This window comes from Lupinus angustifolius, chromosome LG19, assembly GCF_001865875.1.
Source record: "Lupinus angustifolius cultivar Tanjil chromosome LG19, LupAngTanjil_v1.0, whole genome shotgun sequence".
NCBI lineage: Eukaryota > Viridiplantae > Streptophyta > Magnoliopsida > Fabales > Fabaceae > Lupinus > Lupinus angustifolius.
In genome coordinates this window covers 17,414,211-17,432,488 of record NC_032027.1, presented here as the reverse complement: position 1 = coordinate 17,432,488, position 18,278 = coordinate 17,414,211, and the positions used below count along the sequence as shown (strand labels likewise).

General features: G+C 29.8%; 3 protein-coding genes across 3 annotated transcripts; all 3 read left to right on the top strand.

Annotated features, from left to right (window-relative positions):
* LOC109334907 (receptor-like protein kinase HAIKU2) lies at window positions 4,652–8,958 on the top strand. The gene is made up of 3 exons (XM_019570909.1): window positions 4,652–7,601; window positions 8,224–8,641; window positions 8,779–8,958. The coding sequence occupies exons 1-2, from the start codon at window positions 5,045–5,047 to the stop codon at window positions 8,577–8,579; spliced, it is 2,913 nt and encodes a 970-aa protein (XP_019426454.1). The 5' UTR covers window positions 4,652–5,044; the 3' UTR covers window positions 8,580–8,641; window positions 8,779–8,958.
* LOC109334050 (basic form of pathogenesis-related protein 1-like) lies at window positions 11,125–11,703 on the top strand. Its single transcript, XM_019569625.1, has one exon. It carries the CDS (start codon window positions 11,185–11,187, stop codon window positions 11,656–11,658), a length of 474 nt encoding a protein of 157 aa, XP_019425170.1. The 5' UTR covers window positions 11,125–11,184; the 3' UTR covers window positions 11,659–11,703.
* On the top strand, window positions 15,911–16,483 carry LOC109334048 (basic form of pathogenesis-related protein 1-like). Its single transcript, XM_019569622.1, has one exon. It carries the CDS (start codon window positions 15,950–15,952, stop codon window positions 16,421–16,423), a length of 474 nt encoding a protein of 157 aa, XP_019425167.1. The 5' UTR covers window positions 15,911–15,949; the 3' UTR covers window positions 16,424–16,483.

The window sequence follows — 18,278 nt, the reverse complement described above, 5'->3', positions numbered from 1 at the left end:
TATATATATATATATATATAATAAAAACATCACTTCTCTATCTAGTAATCGAAAGGATTCTACTAGGGTGGAATAAACATCATCTTCATTAATAAAGAGATAAGTGTATATTTATCTATTTGTTTTTAATTACAAAAATGTAATTTCATTATAACCTAGAAGAAAAAAGTGACATCGAAAATTGTATTTCTCTTTATTTTTTGAAACACTTACCTCTTCATTAATGAAGATGATCCAACTCGATAGGAAAAAGAAACCATGAAGAAAAAGGATCCAGTTGTGGAGTGAACAATATCAGTGTATGCTAAGAATTCAAAGATGGCAGGTATATCTAGACATTCCTTGTCGGCCACTTGATGCATTCTGTTAAAAAATTCAAAGATTCTAGTTTTTCTATAGTAAGGATAACGTAAATGATTCTAATAAACATCTCCTATATAACTCAATATATCTATGATAAATTATAGAATTCGACCAACTAATAAAAAAATAACACATGGTTGTGATACATTAATAAAAAGGTGAGAAGAAATAAGTTTTCAGAGAGGTAATAAAGAAAAAGAAAATTATTAGAAAATTAGTAGATTTTTATATGGTTTAGTAAGAGAGAAATTAAAAAGATAGAGAAAAGAACAGCGAAATGATGTTATATTTTAAAAGAAATAAGTAAAATGAAAAAGTATACTATATTATTAAGGGCTAAAATTTTCATTTCATAAAAGTCTAACTCTCTTCACTCAAATTTCTAATTATCTTTAGAGAGAATTAATTTGTGTGACTCTCACACCTTTTTTATCCCCTCACCTAGTGTTATTAAGTTTAGACCGGTCAATGACTCGGACATTGTTTTGGGTCAATGAGTAACTGATTCAAGCAGTGAGCCAATAGTTGGATCCATTAACTCGATTTACATTAAAAATTCTAAAAAATTCATAGTATTACATAACAATATTTAATAACTTTAAACTCTAAATCTAAAAATATTATTGTACATAACTAAACCCCACTAAAGAAGATTTTACTACTTGACACAAATAAATTGAAAACAAACATGAACTATGTTTTAACTACAAGAAAAGCATACAATAATGTGAAAATTTAATTAAACAATGAAGATTTTGCTATAATGTAAGCTAATAAATGACAAACATAATTGCAAATAAGTCAAAATTACTTGATTTTTTCACCTAAAAATGACATCGATTTTATTGTTTTAAAAAAAAATCCGAGTCATTGGTTTTAGGTTTAAACTAACAGAGTCAACCCGGTTAAATAAGAGATTCGGATCAATTAAATATCTGATTCATATTGAACTAGTCAAACCAGTCAGCTCGAGCCGAGTTTTATAATGCTGCCTCCACTCCTTCTTTCTCTTCTACTTCTCATCCTTCATCTTTTTTCCTCCTTTAATGAATTTCACCTTCTTATGACAAATGACCAGACTAAATGCTTGCTATTTTCTTTGTACCCTACAATCGTATTTTTACTCATATCCAAAGTAAAATAGGGACACATATTCAACCTAATTGTATTTGTTAAAAGAGTAACATATCTTCTTATAAAATCAACTTGTAAATCCTTCTAGATATATGATTGTAATAACACTTGTGACAAAATTAATTTTTGTTAGTAGAGATGACAATAAATCGAATCAAATTAATATTTATTCAAAACTCGATTCATTACTTAGCTCAATAAAATTGATTCATGAACCAAATGAACCAAACTTGAGCTAAAAATTGAGCTCATTAAACAAATGAATCGAACTTGAGTTAGATACGGTTCAACTCATTAGATTTATGAAGCAACTCAACATATATATATATATATATTATATTTATATCTATATCTATCTATATCTATCTATATTTATATCTATATATACATATATTCATTTTTATCTTTAATTTTATATTGATATTTATATTTATATTTATGCTTATTGTTATTTCTCCTTATTATCTCTGCGTCTTTTAGATAAAATTAAACCTTTTGTATTTTTTAAAAATTAATTAATTATTTAAGTTGTCCAAATAAATTAATTCGAGTTGAGTTGAATAATTTGTAAATTTTAATCGAGTCTAACCTAAGCTAAAAAAATAACTCTTATCATACACAAGTCAAATTTCAACCTGAACAAATTCATATCGAGCTGAACTCTGGTTCAACTATTTCACCTTGTCGGCAGAAGTAGTCAAACTCACAACAATAATTATATTACTAAAACGATAACATGATTCCAGTAGGTCAACCAATAATTGGAGTTTGATAAACATGTCTTTCATCACTTTGATTTCTTCTTCAATAATTATTACATTCTCATAACCTGAGCATGAAAGTTTTCAAACAAGATATTTTAAAACATTGAACTTTTCTCTACACTAAAAATGTTAAACACAATGGTAAATAAAAGCAACAATGATATTATGACAAACATACACACCTACAAAATCATACATCCACATTTTTTTAATGATCAAGTCTTCTTTTTTTGCACATGTATATTCTAATTCAGTCACATAAATAACTAAATTATTTAAATACCTAACAATAGTTAGTTCCAGTGAGTAGAGGCTCAGATTCTGGAGTTGTTAATTTTTTATTATCTAACTTCTATATTCTACACAAAATTGGTCAATCACTTTAAAATATTTTTACTGAACTAAGTATCATATTATTTATTTAAAAAATTCCATGTGCAATAAATTATTGTTTTTGAAGAACTTTTAAGAAGTTCGATTAATAAGTGACTTAGATACAAAATTTCATTCAGCAGTACTCTATTAAAAATGTAAAATCCCCTTTATGAGAAACAATAATGTGGTTGTAAAGGTATATTGGCACACATTGACTAGTGGAACAAAATGAAGAAAGATGATTCACCAAAATGAAAAATCAAGAAATTTATTTAATTTTTTTAATAAAATTGGTCCAAATAAAAGATGTTTGAGTCACTTAAAATGTAAAGTACTAAATTCGATAATATATTTAAAAAACACTGTTAAAAAGTTTCACTTAAACGTGATGGAAAGTTGATTTCTTACTTTTTGGATGGAAAAATTATTAAAAAAATTGTTTTAGAAGAGCTTTATGCATACAACAAAAAAATGCATGAACATGTTCATAGCCACATATTACTCTTACTTTAGGTACATAACAAGTGAACAAAAGTTATGGTTAGAAAAATCATTTTTTCTTTTTTTAATTGGGAGATACAAAATTAGCTAAAAAGAACTTTTGGTAAGTATAATTGGCTCATCATTTCAATAAGATCTTTTTAGTTTCATTGGTTAACTCATCATTTCAAGAATTATCATACTGAAACTTTATCAAGTTTCTTATAGTAAGTTGGAAGTTTGACACTTTGACTGCTTGTTTTACCATAAAAACAGAAGTAATGCCACAAATAAGAAGAAACCAAAATCTCTCTAAAAACAGGAATTCTCTACACTAATGGTAAAAGAAAGAGTAAAAACTATCCATAAAAAATAATAATAGTTTTTTTTATCTTACCAAGTACCAATCATGCCTTAAAGTAATCAAAGTAATATTCTAAATGTTAAGAAGAGTGACATCTAAAAATCTCCAAGATTCTACAAAAAGGTACTCATCTGTTTGTCCCATTTTTTGTATTTATAACATTGATTGGTTGAAAAAATTATTTAAGTTAAAATTGTAATTATTAAATATTTTTGGTCAATCATATCTTCTGACACACGAAGTGACACAAAAGAGTGGTAGAACAAATGTCTTCCCCTTTAGTAGAGTTGATCCACAATTCATCCAAATCCAAAGAAAATAAAACTCATCCATTAGAGCTAATGGATTTAAATGGATATAAACAAATGAATAACTATATTAACAAATGCATTTAAATTCGTCCATTATATCTAAAAGATATTAATGAAATATATTTGATCCATCAAAAAAGAAACATTGAAGAATGATTTCTTTGCTTTCCAATTTTATTAATTATCTCAACTCTCACTTTCTTATAGTATTTCTCACTCTCACTTTTAAATTTTTGTATTAGATTGAGATCAATTATAGGACATATGGATGTAACTAATATCAAAAGTTTACTCTTAAATATATAATATATATTAATATCTGTTAGAAACTTTACACGTAGAAACTTTAAAGGACACATGCTTTGTAGAATATTGAAAAATATATATTAATTAAGTTAAAAAATAACTTTTAGAAAAAATGTTTTATTTAAATAATGATTATTAAAAGAATTATTATATTTAAAACTATTTTTATTTCCAATTAAAAAAACAAATGTATAACATATCCATCCAAATCCATGAAAATATAGTTATTCATGGATTGAATTATAATTTATCTATTAAGTTTGAATATGAATGTATTGAATAATCTAAAATATGATTTAAATGAATTTATATAGATTGATGGATGACTTTTCATCCATCCATTAGGATCTAAATTCATTCATTTGTGACTCATACTCTTATAGTAGAATATGGGGATAAATGTATAAGTTTTTAATTTATTTAATTAAAAAATTTAAACTCTTAAATGTTTTTTGATAACACATCATAATCTGGGTCACTAATAGAGAAGATACCAAACCAACATTTATATATATATATATATATATTGGTATACTTGTAACACAAATCACTTCATACAAAATTAAAGTATTTGATTAAATTCAATTAATAATTAAAAAGTGATAGCAAGATCATGCAAATCCACCCACATGAACATGATATGAAATGTAATCAAATATCACAAACTCAAATCTTCCAAGTCCCAATAATTAATATGGCCTTATAATATTCAAGCACCGTCCCATATTGAACTCTTCTTTGTCCATACTTGGTCACTAACCCATTAAATCTTCATTCTTTCTATGCATCTGAATCATTTTCTCAATGTGAAACCAAACTCAAAATTTCCAAACTTTGAAGCCACTCTAATATATTCAAACTCCACATTTTCCACTCACTTTCCTAACTACTACTACATACACTGACACAACACCAACCACAACAACAACCAAACCTTGACCGCCAGCATGATCGCCGGCCGAATTTTTGGGCCGCCGCGCACTATGCTCACTGTTTTGTTTTTCCTCTGCCTTGTTACTTCATCTCATTCAAATGAGGTTGAATCACTTATGAAGTTTAAGTCCTATATCCAAAGTTCAAATGGCAATGTTTTCAGTTCTTGGATACAAGCAAATTCTCCATGCAACTTCACAGGGATTGTTTGCAACACCAATGGTTTTGTCTCAGAAATCAACCTTGCACAGAAAAAGCTAGCTGGTACTCTTCCTTTTGATTCAATTTGCGCGCTTCAATCGCTTGAAAAAATCTCTTTCGGGTCAAATTTCTTGCATGGCAGCATAAGTGAGGAGTTGAGGAATTGCAAAAACTTGAAGTACTTGGATTTGGCAGGGAATTCATTTACAGGAACAGTACCTTATTTGTCAAGTTTGAACAACTTGGAGTACTTGAACTTAAATGCAAGTGGAATCTCTGGAGCATTTCCATGGAAATCATTGGAAAATCTAACAAGTGTCACTTTCTTGAGCCTTGGTGATAACTTGTTTGAAAAAACTCCTTTCCCTTTGGAGATCTTAAAGCTTGAAAATTTGTATTGGCTTTACTTATCAAATTGCAGCATCACTGGGAATATTCCATTGGGTATTGGAAATCTTTCTCAGCTTCAAAATCTTGAGCTTTCTGATAATTATCTGCATGGTGAAATTCCTGCTGATATTGCAAAACTTCACAAGCTATGGCAACTTGAGCTTTATGACAATAATTTGAGTGGGAAATTTCCAATTGGATTTGGCAACCTTACCAATCTAGTCAACTTTGATGCTTCTAACAATGATCTTGAAGGTGATCTTTCTGAGTTAAGGTCCTTAACAAACCTTGCATCACTGCAGCTTTTTCAGAATCATCTCTCAGGAGCAATTCCACAAGAGTTTGGAGATTTCAAAAACCTTACTGAAATCTCTCTTTATGATAACAAATTCACAGGTTCGCTTCCACAAAACCTTGGCACTTGGAAAGGCTTGGACTACATAGATATTTCAGATAATTCATTTTCTGGTCATATACCACCTGACATGTGCAAGAACAACAGAATAGATGAGCTAGCATTGTTGAACAACAGCTTCACTGGAAGTATACCGGAAACATATGCGAATTGCACGTCTTTGAAACGCTTTCGCCTTAGTCAGAATTCACTTTCAGGTGTCGTTCCTTTGGGTATATGGAGCTTGCCAAATCTGAAACTTATAGATTTCTCAATGAACAAGTTTGAAGGTCCAATAACATCTGATATTGGTAAAGCAAAATCTCTTGCTCAACTGTTTTTATCTGACAATCAATTCTCAGGTGAGTTACCTTCGGAAATCTCAGAAGCTTCTTCGTTGGTATCTATTCAGTTAAGTTCAAATCAAATTTCTGGTCACATACCAGAAATGATTGGAAAATTGAAGAAACTAACTAGTCTTGATTTGGATAATAACAACCTTTCTGGTCTTATACCATACTCTATTAGTTCTTGTATTTCTCTTTATGAAATAAACCTTGCTTGTAACTCTCTATATGGAGAAATACCACCTAGTATTGGGTCTCTACCTTCCCTCAACTCATTGAACTTATCCTCCAATAAACTTTCTGGTGAAGTTCCACCAAGTTTATCGCCTCATTCGCTTAGCGTTCTTGATTTGTCAAACAACAATTTGGTTGGTCCAATACCAGATCCACTTGATATTTCAGCTTTCAGAGATGGATTCATGGGAAATCCTGGCTTATGCAGTCATATTTTGAAGAATTTCATGCCATGTTCAATGGAATCAGGAAGGTCCAATACACACAGAAACCTTCTGCTATGTTTGATGGCTGCTTTAATACTTATGCTTCTTTCTTCAGCATATTTCCTCTTCATGAAACTGAACATCAACAAGATTGAGAAGCCACTCAAGACTACTTCTTGGGATGTCAAGCAATACCACAGGCTAAACTTCGATGAGAATGAAGTTATCCAAGGGATCAAGGCTGAGAATTTGATCGGCAGCGGAGGATCAGGGAATGTTTACAAGATTGTACTTAAAAACGGCGTGGAATTCGCAGTGAAACACATATGGACTTCAAATCAAAGTGACCGCGGAAGTTGCAGGAGCAGTTCGGCTATGCTGAAAGGGAGTTCAAAGTCACCTGAGTTTGATGCAGAAGTGGCTACTCTAAGTTCCATAAGGCATGTGAATGTGGTGAAGCTCTATTGTAGCATCACAAGTGAAGATAGTAACCTTCTTGTTTACGAGTTGTTACCGAATGGAAGTTTGTGGGACAGGTTGCACACAAGTAGTAAGAAGACAAAGATGATGGGGTGGGAGGTAAGGTATGACATAGCAGTTGGTGCTGCTAGAGGATTGGAGTACCTGCATCATGGGTATGATAGAGCAGTTATACACAGGGATGTGAAGTCTAGTAACATATTGCTTGATGAGGAATGGAGGCCAAGGATTGCTGATTTTGGACTTGCCAAGATTGTGCAAGGTGGTGCAGCCAATTGGACCAATGTCATTGCTGGAACACTTGGATACATGGCTCCTGGTAAGCTTTAAATTCCATTCCCTTCTCTTATGATTAATGGATGGAACATTTATGAGTCAAATCATGCTAGCTTCCAGTTATTATATGCTTCCTAATGCAACAAAAATGTAATCAATAATGAGATAACATCTTTTATCATTCCCTTCTATTGGTCTTGAAGTTATCAAGTTATTGAATACTTAAATGAAATAATTATACTGTGAAGATCGACTTTGTGACTTTACTTTTTACCAGTTATAACGAGTGATACAGTGTAGGACTATTATAATATGATAATATCTATTGTGGCACAAAGTGCGCCATAACATTATGCAGTGCGTTATGATTGGTTAATAAATATCATCTCTCATTATTCACTGAATGATATCTATTACCAAAACAACTATTGGGTATTTAAATCAACTGACCAATCAAAATGCATGACATATCGTTGTGACACATTTTGTGTGCAAAAGATTTTTCCCTAATATACTCATATTTTGGTGATTGAGGTTAGCATGAGAATTATTGAAACTTAAAGAATTTATTTTGTTATCATTGTTTAGGAAAGTATTAGGGGGGTATTGAGTTGTTGCATAATGTAGTTGAATATTGATGGTGTTGATTTTTTTTCTTATATCAGAGTATGCCTACACTGTTAAGGTGACAGAGAAGAGTGATGTTTACAGTTTTGGAGTAGTCCTAATGGAGTTGGTAACAGGGAAGAGGCCTATTGAGGCAGAGTTTGGAGAAAACAAGGACATTGTGTATTGGGTATGCAACAATATGTGGAGAAACAAAGAAAATGATATTGTTGAATTGGTTGATTCAACCATTGCAAAACATTTCAAAGAAGATGCAATGAAGGTGTTGAGAATAGCAACATTATGCACTTCCAAAATCCCATCCTCAAGACCATCAATGAGAAGGGTAGTTCAAATGCTGGAAGAGGCAGAACCTTGTACTATATCCAACATAATTGTGACTATAAATGATTGAAGTTTTCTATCTAATTTGAACATTTTCCCTCTTTGCCAAGTATCACAGGAAATTAGGCTAGAAAGGAGAACACATCTTCTGTCCGAAAAAGTGTGTCACTCCGTATGTCACTTTCTCTACTTGGTCAAAAAAAATATTTTATTATTAAATTTTGAACTTAAATATATATTTTACAACTAATCAGAGAAAGTGAGATATGAAGTGAGACTGCAAAGGGGTGATAAATAGTATTGGCTTCATTTCCTACAAAAATGTTTGTAGCAAGAAAAGAATGCATATAGTTCCAAGTTTAAACTATCTGTAGCTTGTAGCTTTGTACAATGAATAATATAGAAATCCTTCACCTAATTACTACATAAGGAAAGTATGCAATGTTTTTATGTATTATAAAGATGCACTTACTTTTTCGCTTACTATTTTTAGGAGGATTTGTAGGAGGATGGAAGAAAACTCTTGTAGCATATGTGTAATAAAGTTCTATTTTTAGAAAGGAAAAATACAATCAATAGAAGCAGCTATCTATAATTAAGGCCCAATAGTATCCCAATATATAATATAATTTTCAATGAGTAAAATTGATAAAAATATTTTTTTTATATATTTAAAAGTACTACTACTTTTTATTTTTTAAAATTGAATTTTCAAACGTAAGAGGAAAAAACAGTGACTTCAATAAATTACATATTATCCCTGTCTCTAAAAATTTATATGGTGAAGAATATCATTACGTTATTAATAAATAATAATATTAAATAAATTAAGTGATAGTAGAATAAGTTGATAAATTAAATGAAAATGAATTTTTTTAATTCTTTTGCTGAGTATTGTTGGGAGCTTGAAGCCAATTTCAACCACTATAATTTTGAAAATGGCACACATTCTAAATAAACTTGGTTTGGAATCTCAAAATATATTTTTAACGATCCAAAGGTATAATAGAATTTTCTTTAAGCAAAACTACTACCAATTTTGTTTTATTTAAAATCATTACAATTTTGATTCTCAAACATTTAATTTCCAAACTAAAAAGGAAAATAAAAAGATAATTTTTATAAATTATGAATCCCCCATCTCTTTAAGTTTATATCAATTTTATGAAAAATAAAATTATCTTATTATTAATTTTTTATAGTTTATAAAGTAGGTCACAAGTCACAATATAGTTTCTTAAGATTATTATTTAAACCAAAGTATTTGAAAATCAATTTGAGATTTTTTTATAAAAATAAATGATTTTGAAATTGATAGGTTTTTCAAGTTATTATTTGGAACTTCAAACGGGTGAAAATTTTGAAAATGTCAAACATGCAAAATAAACATGGAAAATGAGTCTAAAAAATACCATTGATGCTTCTAAAGTATATTATTATTTTTTTAAGCGAATGGTGCAACTACATCAAACCAAATTTATGTATAAACCTTAAACCCTAAAATAATTACTATTTTGATTATATAAAAATAAATTTCCAAATGTAAAAGAAAGTAAACTTAAAATGATATGGACATTCATGTATATAATTTTATATCTTATAGTTTGTGAAGATTATAGTCTATTGCTTTGAAAATAAAAATAACAAATATGTTTTGAGCAAACAAAAACATGAAACTGAATATTATTTTTTAAAAATGAAAATATAATATAGAAATAGAAAATATTTCTTAAAACCAAACATACCCCAAAGTTTCCAATTCTTTATAAGTATTAGGAGGATTACTATAATAATCATTTAAAAATCTCAGCATTCTAAATAATTAATGAAAAACCATTTTAAGTAATTTGAATGGTTGCTTGGGCTTCTATTCACCCTCTTTAAAATATTGATATATTTGTATCACAAATATCACTTTAAAGTATCATTATATATTTGTTACTTTTTTATTGTGTAGGAGGATTTTTAAGTTGATGTTGTAGAATGATATGTCATTTTTCTTCCTGATGCTTAAATCCATTGTATTATATATATTAATTAATTATCCTGGAATACTTATGGCATGCTTAAATCCTTTGTATTATATAGGGATATATTAAATAATTATCCTGGAATATAAATATAGAATTTAGTCAAAAGTAGCAATAAAATACACTTCTTTAACTATACTTTGTATACATAATCGCATGCACCTTGTTTGTATTCTGAATCTAATTTTCCTTTCTCTTTACTAATTCCCATCATATACTAAAACAACAACACTTAAAATTGATATTTAACATTATTCTCATCACATAGTAGATCAACATTTGTGTTATTCTGATATTGAAAGGTTTAGTTATATAAAAAAAATGATGCATGGATATAAAAAATGTGCAAAGAAAATATATAATATGGTTGCAATGTTATAGTTTTGGAAGTCTTTGTCACAGTATCATAACAGTAATTTCGGTCCCACCGATTGCATTTTCCCACAATTTAATTTTTCACAGTTATAATATATATAATGTAAGTGCAACAATTTAAAACAATGGGCAGTAAGAAAATAATAATTCTATTTAATCTCTTGTACTTTTATGCTTGATGGGCTTCACTCTCTTCCTATAAATACCATGCCCCATATATCATACTCACAACCAATCTCTCCAAGACAAAAAACTCAAACAAGACCAAAAATGAGGTCCCTATACCTTGTGATCACAACCATTTTCTTCATCATGATCTCAACTTGCCTAGCCCAAAACTCCCCTAAAGACTTCCTTGAGGTACACAACCAAGCTAGGAAAGAGGTTGGTGTTGGTCCACTCTCATGGAACAAAACCCTTGAAGCCTATGCTCAGAACTATGCAAATGGGAGAGTTAAAGACTGCCAAATGGAGCACTCTAATGGGCCATATGGTGAGAATCTAGCTGAGGGTTATGGTGACATGAAGGGTTCAGATGCTGTAAAGTTCTGGCTCACTGAGAAGCCTAACTATAATTATGAATCTAATTCATGTGTGAATGATGAGTGTGGTCATTATACTCAAATTGTGTGGCGTAATTCTGTTTATCTTGGATGTGCTAGAGTTAAGTGTGACAATAATTGGGTCTTTGTTATTTGTAACTATTCTCCACCAGGAAATTATATGGGTGAACGTCCATATTAATTTTCCTTTCTCCAATATTTAATAAATATAATATATATTGTGATGCATCTTATGTTATAAAGTTGTTTGGTATGATTTTTATTATCTTCACATTATATTTTTTATCTTCATATTTTTAATACATTTTATGATTATCGATATCTATCCATTAGAGCAAAAATGTAATTCAAACAATTCTCTTTTTAATTATTTATTTATTAAATTTTCTACATGAACCATTATAGTTTTCTATCTAAAAATCAAACTCAAATAATCTTAAAAAAATGTTAAATCTAATAGCATCTCATGCGCCAAAACCCAATGCCAATGTGCACCAAGACATGGCCATGATGCACTAGAATATGTGCCATGACATGCACCATCAAGCCAATGCACGCTAAGAGATGTTCCAAGACCTGGCCAAGATGCACGAGGCTCAGGCCAATGCGGCCAGGAGATGTGCCAAGACTTGGCTAAGATGCGTTAGGGTTAGGCCAACATATGCCAAGATATTCAGGCAAGTAGTGTGACTTGCAAAGGTCAAGACCGAGCTAGTAGCGCCACTAATATGCGCTAGTGCTCATGCGAATCCATTGCATACATAGTCAGACCAATCCAAGCATGCTCGACTAGTTTGTTATGCCAAGGGTCGAGTGACCCATCCCAATAGCGCTGCTTAGGCACGGTCAAGATGCAGCACTAGGAACCAGAAAAGGTTGCTTTAACATCAAGCAAGAGAACTTTCTCATCAGTCAATAATGTAATTATGCGTTGTTAATAATAGTTAGTTAGAGTTAACCATGCCTTGTGGCTAGCAAATTGGAACGGACCGTTCTATAGAGCCCATCATCCAAACCCATTAGAAATATGTGACTTCATTCTTATTCTTTGTGTTTTTCAACAACAACTGAATACCACATGTGCACCTTTTAGAAGTTCAAGTCAATATTGGTTCATGATTTGCCAAGTCATATCATAGTGCCTTTAGTTTTCCGTAATAAGCTACCATGGATAGTGCCCCTTGCTTGCATTGTGCCAGTTCTGATTTTAATTGTTGTATTTGTGGATCGTTCGCAATTGAAAATCTCTCCTCTATGTCGTCCCAAATCTCCTTGGCGGTTTCCAAGTAGGACATGGTTGTTCGTAGAGTTGGTTCTACCGTGTTCAAGATCCATGACACCAACATGGCTTGAACATTTCACCAATCTTCCAATTTAGAGGATCTTTCTTTGAATTTCTCTATGGTTCCATCAATGAAGCCCCATTTTCTTCTAGCTCTCAAAGACATCTTCATAGCTCTAGCCCATTCATCATAGTTTTCGTCTTTCAATTTCACCTGTGTGATCACGTTTCCAGGATTAACACTGGAATTCAGATCATATGGTGATAGTTTTTTCTTCTGAGTTTGCCCATCTCTTGTCACAGAAGACATTGGCTGATCTCCTTTTCCATTCATGGCTTCCATGTATATTTTCTTAGGATTGTATGTGCTCTGATACCATAAAAAGAGGAATGATTCAGATGCTTTGTTCATTGATTTGCCATAGCATATATACATGAATGAGCAGTTGTACTTGCTTCTAAAATTGCGTCTTTCACATATTATAGCTTTTGATCTATTTTACATTTGACCCTAAATTGCAACATCGATAATTACAACATATTGAATAAATCAAATTTTTATGATTGTAAATAAATAAGGATGCTACCATTTTGCCAAAATATATCTTCTTGCTAAATATAGCTTAATGATTATGTTCCATAAAAAAATTGCTGCTTTGTGTGGGAACTAATTAGACTAAGACTCCCAACAAAAGGTTGAATTTTTTAAAAGGCATATTATTCATTCAATTGATGATTTAAAGTGTGATATTCTCAAGAATCATGATGAATTTATGTAACACCTTTTTCTATTTTGTGAGTTTTCTTCTTCTGTTTGGAAATGAGTTTATTGGTGGTTATAACTTATAAGTATCTATGCCAACTTCTTCAACAATAATATGATCCTTGAATTTGCATGATTCTATTAGTCTTGGGAGTAAATGAGTCAAGTGGTGGATGATGTTGTGGTTTACTATCACGTGGTCTATCTAGATAGTGGGTGATACACAATTTATTCAACTCATCTTTCATTTGTTTCCTCTTCATTTGAAAATATATTTTTTTGGAAACTAATATAATTGTAATTTTGAACAAATTAAATAATTACATACTTCCTAATTTTAATATGATTTAATATTTTTTTTAAACTATATGCATAATCTTAAACATCAAAGGATGTGGAATGAGGGGTGTATGTTTTTCAATTACTCTTTCCACTAATCAACAAAATGTCAAAATGAGTCGCTAACTGCCTCCCTCGTTCACACCATCACACATCTTCATAATAAAATATATTTCTTTATCTCTCAACATAATAATATTTCTTCATCTTCCTTATGATATTGTTGTGGTAGCTAATGACCAACTCCAACAATCAAATTTTATTAATATATTATTTACATAAAATCTATTGGAAAAGAAAATATAAGTATCAAATATGTAGACATCCTATGAAACTATTGGCTTAACTACTTTAGTGATTGAAATTTAGAATTTAACTAATTGTAAAAGTATTGTTCTGGTTTTTGATATTTAGAGTAAATGGTTTTGAAAATAATAATAACAAACATGTTTTTTGTTTTTTTTTTAAAAATAAAATATAAAATAGAAATAGAAAACATTTCTTAAAACCAATCACACCCCAAATAATTCTATAAAGTTTCAAATGTATTAAGTTCCCTATCAAATTCTTTATAAGTATTAGAAGGAGTAATCATTTAAAAATCTCATTATTCTAAATAAGTAATGAATAATCATTTTAAGAAATTAATGAATGGTTGCTTGGATTTCTATTCATTCTCTTTAAAATAATGATATATTTGTATCACAAATATCACTTTAAAGTATCATTTATATATATATTTTTTATTGTCTAAGAGGATTTTTAAGTTGATGCTGTAGAATGATATGTCATTTTTCTTCTAAATGCTTAAACCCTTTGTATTATAGGGATATATTTATTAATTATCCTGGAACAAATATAGAATCTAGTCAAAAGTAGCAATAACGTACAATTCTTTAACTATACTTCCATTTATGCCATGCTTAAATCCTTTTTATTATATAGGGATATATTAATTAATTAATTATCTTCGAATATAAATATAGAATCTCGTCAAAAGTAGCAATAAAATACATTTCTTTAACTATACTTCCATTTATGGCTATATAGAATCGTATGCACGTTGTTTGTACTATGAATCTAATTATCTCTTCTCCTTATAAATTTTCACTACACGAAAATTGTAAAACAATACTTAAAATTGATATTTAACATTGGCATTAGGGTGCTGTCTATAAGAATATAGTAAAATATAGGGTAATAATACTTTAAAAGTGTTGTAAAAAGATATATATCAACAAACACTTATTTGATAAAACATTGCTGATTATACTATATTTAACAACGTTTTCTCAAACAAACATATTCAATAATGCTTTCTCATGTAAGCCCGACATGATGTGTCAAATCTTCACTTTCTATCATGTTTGCTTCATTGATTTTACTTTTATTTTTATTTGTTTTCTTTTTATTATTGTTTCTTCATCCAGTCAAGGTAATGAGAAGAGCAAATACAAATATTTTGTAATATTGTCACCACTTTTCTTTTAAGAGAGATAAAAACTTGTGTGGAGATAGCCAATAAAATATTGCCAACACGAAATTTAATTCTAATTAAAATTTTGACTCATCAATTTTTTATCACCTCATTTTTTTACATCTTATTCATCATTGTTATTTTGAAAAAACCCTTATTTTAAAATACAATTCTTCAGTCAATGCTTAGGAAATAAATTAATTTAAAAATTACCAGGACAAATGGCAATACATTGAAAGGTTTGTAGATCAACATCCCTGGTATTCTGATATTGAAAGGTTTAGTTATATAAAAAACAATACATTGGATATAAAAAATGTGCAAAGAAAAAAATATGGTTGCAATATTATAATTTTCGAAGTCTTTGTCACAGCCAGTAAGAAATAATAATTTAATCTTCTTACTTTTTCTTACAATTTAATTTTCCATAGTTATAATATATATAATGTAACTGCCACAATTTAAAACAATGGTAATGAAAATAATAATTCTATTCAATCTCTTGTACTTTTATGCTTGATGGGCTTCACTCTCTTCCTATAAATACCATGCCCCATATATCATACTCACAACCAATCTCTCCAAAACAAAAAACTCAAACAAAACCAAAAATGAGGTCCCTATACCTTGTGATCACAACCATTTTCTTCATCATGATCTCAACTTGCCAAGCTCAAAACACCCCTAAAGACTTCCTTGAGGTACACAACCAAGCTAGGAAAGAGGTTGGTGTTGGTCCACTCTCATGGAATAAAACCCTTGAAGCCTATGCTCAAAACTATGCAAATGGGAAGATTAAAGACTGCCAAATGGAGCACTCTAATGGGCCTTATGGTGAGAATCTGGCTGAGGGTTATGGTGAGATGAAGGGTTCAGATGCTGTGAAGTTCTGGCTCACTGAGAAGCCTAACTATAATCACGATTCTAATTCATGTGTAAATGATGAGTGTGGTCATTATACTCAGATTGTGTGGCGTGATTCTGTTCATCTTGGGTGTGCTAGAGCTAAGTGTGATAATAATTGGGTCTTTGTTATTTGTAGCTATTCTCCACCAGGAAATGTTATTGGTCAACGACCTTATTGATTTCCCTTTCTTCAACATTTAATAAACATGATATATAATATGATGCATTTATGTCATAAATTGTTTACTATGATTTTCATTATTTTCATAGTATATTTTTTATAATTTACCGATTGTATACCTCAATTGTGAGATTATAGATCCACCTAACTAATCTCCAATAAAAAAGATTTTATAACCATTAGAGTATTAAAGACATTTTAAATGATGATTATAGATCAAAGATCATATTCACACAATTCTTTGCACTAAGTCATATGGATCCATAAGCTAGGAATTATTTGAATAGAGAGATTCCTCACACTATACTTGGGACAAGAGTCATAAAGAACTGAACTATTGAAGGAATCAAATAAAAGTTATCGGTTAAATCTACGTAATATCTCTTTTAGAGGAAGATAAATTCTACATGTGTGTATTGTTAATCATGTCATAGGACCAACCTATTGGGAATATATGCTTACATTCTAATATGAGGTTTACATATTATTTCCTTGTATTTTACACTATAATGAGACACTATGAATTCAAGTTACCCTAAAATTATGATTCCTTTTCACAACATGATTATACCAAAGAGACAAAATCATCAGTTGGTCTATAATATGTAAAAATCTGTAAACATAATACTAAAATAATAATAATTATGGTAAGACACAAACTTTGATTTTATGTTAATCTTACAAATTCGTTCCAAAGATGATATTTTTAGTTATAAAACTAATTACGAGTAATTAATATATTTGAGTGTAACATTTTTTAAATCTGGTAAACATACTAATTATGCAATTTGAGTATAATCAATTACAAATATCATATTGGATGTTTATAATATTTAAAGAATGTAAACTCGAGCACAAAAGAAAAAAATGTGGATTGACATACTTCAGAGTGCCTACCAACATACAAGTTATTATTATTGAGTTATTAAATATTAAATAGATATATCTTAGAATCTTGTAATATTTTTTAATATTTATAGTTTTTTCAATAAATGAGAAATAGCTTAGAAAATAAAAAAATAATAATTAAACTACAACTTTTCATTAATAAATTATATGACACTACTTTGGAAATTATACCTTAACATAAAGGTTAACCCCATTTTTTCCATGCATGTATAATAAAAGACCTTAGAAATGAAAGAGAGATGATAGAAACTTTCATAATATGTCTCACAGTTTAACCAGTTAAGTTGACTATTAGAGACTAATCCATTTTTAAACACAAACCTCCATAAATCATGGTGAAAATATAAATTTTATCTTTTCTATTAAATCTAACTACTACACTCTGACCATATTTTTTGTTCTTTTTTTTTTTCATTTACACTATTAACTTTGTTAACATAAGCTTGCTGTTCCCCTCTCTTCACCATCTTATGATTTAAACTGTTTGGTTAAGCCATTGAAGGAGTAAAAACAATAATGGAGGAAGCGACAAGAACATGATTTATGACATAGATAGTGGCATAGCGACTTTGGAACAAGAGATTTTTGCTCATGTTTGAGAATTGAGTACTTCTTATTTACCTGCATGCTTCCCATAATAAATTAGTAGAAAATAAAAGTTTCAACTTTTTACTACATAGTGCAAGACAAAACTTTAAGGATAGAAATACGCAATTTACTGATTAAAAAAATAGTATCTAATGACAAAAATATAAGTGGCAAATGATTATAATTTATGTAAGTTCACGTATATTGTTAACGAGAATAGAAGGAGAAGAAGAGTAAAGTGAGGAGTTGAGAGTTTCTCAATGAATGGTTACTTCATTAACAAGGCAACAATCATACTTATAGAAGTTTCTATATATGGCTAACTAACAATAACTACCAAACTAAAAATAGAAGCT